The sequence below is a fragment of the Acyrthosiphon pisum genome, chromosome X, assembly GCF_005508785.2.
Source record: "Acyrthosiphon pisum isolate AL4f chromosome X, pea_aphid_22Mar2018_4r6ur, whole genome shotgun sequence".
NCBI lineage: Eukaryota > Metazoa > Arthropoda > Insecta > Hemiptera > Aphididae > Acyrthosiphon > Acyrthosiphon pisum.
The window spans coordinates 46,724,228-46,725,933 of record NC_042493.1 but is presented as its reverse complement, the minus strand read 5'-3'; the positions used below and the strand labels follow the sequence as shown (position 1 = coordinate 46,725,933).

The 1,706-nt window shown below is 39.2% G+C and overlaps 1 protein-coding gene across 1 annotated transcript; it reads right to left on the bottom strand.

The window, feature by feature from the left end:
- Positions 1-373: 373 nt before the first annotated feature.
- Positions 374-1,264, bottom strand: LOC107885095. The gene has a single exon (XM_016808535.1). The coding sequence runs from the start codon at positions 1,262-1,264 to the stop codon at positions 374-376; it is 891 nt and encodes a 296-aa protein (XP_016664024.1).
- Between the last annotated feature and the right edge of the window lie 442 nt (positions 1,265-1,706).

Here is a 1,706-nt window from a genome sequence, read left to right as displayed (position 1 = left end):
ATTTATTATAACAAACAATTGCAATACAATAGACTTCGCTTAGGATATTGACTCAGACTTAGACGCTGTAACGCAAAACTCACTCGGTGCATGTCGCAGCTACACTACTCTCGACACCCCCCTCAGTGCTGTGTCTGAACATAAACCTCAGAACACACACACACACACAGTGTTCCAACATTCGGCCATCCTTTGAGTCAGCGTCCTCGCTGAGTCCTACATGTAATAATAATTTTAACAAATATATAGCAACATATAATAACTATCTTATGACTATCAGCTTATTCATTAACATTCTCAGTTAATAATTCAAAATAATAATTAGAGATATTTAAACAAGTATAAAGTACATAAATTATGGTACTATTTTTTTTTAAACATAATCTTCCATCCATTTAGGCGGTTTCCTCACTCTAGTCCTGGTTGGTGACTCTTGTTTGACTGCATCCGTTTCCTGTTGTCTCTGGTCTTCAGTTCCAGTTTCCTCTTCTCTTTTCTGGCTGGTGTTGTCTATTTTTTCTCCTATATCATCTGAATCTGGTCCCAATTTGTACCCTTTCATGTGTGTTGCATGTACTGTTGTCCTGTATTGTCGTCCGTCTTTAACTATAACATCAGTAATTTGATATGTATCATTGGGTAGCACTTTACTGACTACAAACGGCCCTCTATACTTTGGCTGCAGTTTGGTTGGTTCTCCGGTGTGTTTGGGTGGAGTTCTCAGAAAAATTACTTCCCCTACTTTATATTGGGCTGGTGTAATGTGTTTGGCATCATATCTGGTCTTCCATACTCTTTGTTCTTTTTCAATTGTTTCTCTGGCCTTTTCTTGCAGTTTAGTTACATCCGTTGGTTGTTCCTCAGTTACTAAATGTCTTAGTATTCCATCATGGAAACTTGGATAATATCCGTGTAAAAATCGAAATGGTGTTTCCCCTGTTGTTTTATTCTGCACATTGTTGAGTTGACTCTCCACCTCAAGTATATTCTTATCCCATGTATTATCGTTCTGCATATTTGCTTGCAATACTGGTACTAATGTTGAGTTAACCAGCTCCACCTGTCCATTAGACTGCGGATGTCGTACTGATGTTAGTATGTGATTTATGCCTTTACTCATACAGAATTCACCGAATTGTCGAGCTGTAAAAGCTGTTCCTCGGTCACTGATGACTTTCTTAGGTACTCCATAGGTTAATATAAACTGTTGTAAACTTTTTATGACTGCTTCAGCATTACAAGCTCGCACTGGGTTATGTCGCATAACTTGACATATTTCGTCAAATTGTCCACTAAAACTAGTATGTAATTTTTCCCTGCAGTTGATCGTACAAAGGGTCCTATGTGATCTAAATGTATTATCTCAAATGGTCTTCTTCCAGACGGTATCGGATGAAGTTCTCCCTGTGGTCGGCCTCTTGGTATTTTAGTTAGTATACACTCTGGACAGCATCTGATATGAACTCGCACATAACTCCTCATTCGGGCAAAGTAGTACCGCTCTAAGATCTTCGCAACCGTTCGGTCAAGTGCGAAATGTCCAGCCATGTCATGATTCTGCAATACTCTTCCGCATTGCGTTTGGAACAACCCATAGTTGGCGTTCTTCTCCTTGAATCCTGACTCTTTTATACACTATGCCCTGACGCATGACATAATCCCTAACTTCACGTTGTTCATTTAATGATCGCTCTTCAGTTGGTTTT

Excerpts from the sequence above, each read along its gene's own strand:
- LOC107885095 (XM_016808535.1), bottom strand. The coding sequence starts at position 1,264 with ATGCGACATAACCCAGTGCGAGCTTGTAATGCTGAAGCAGTCATAAAA.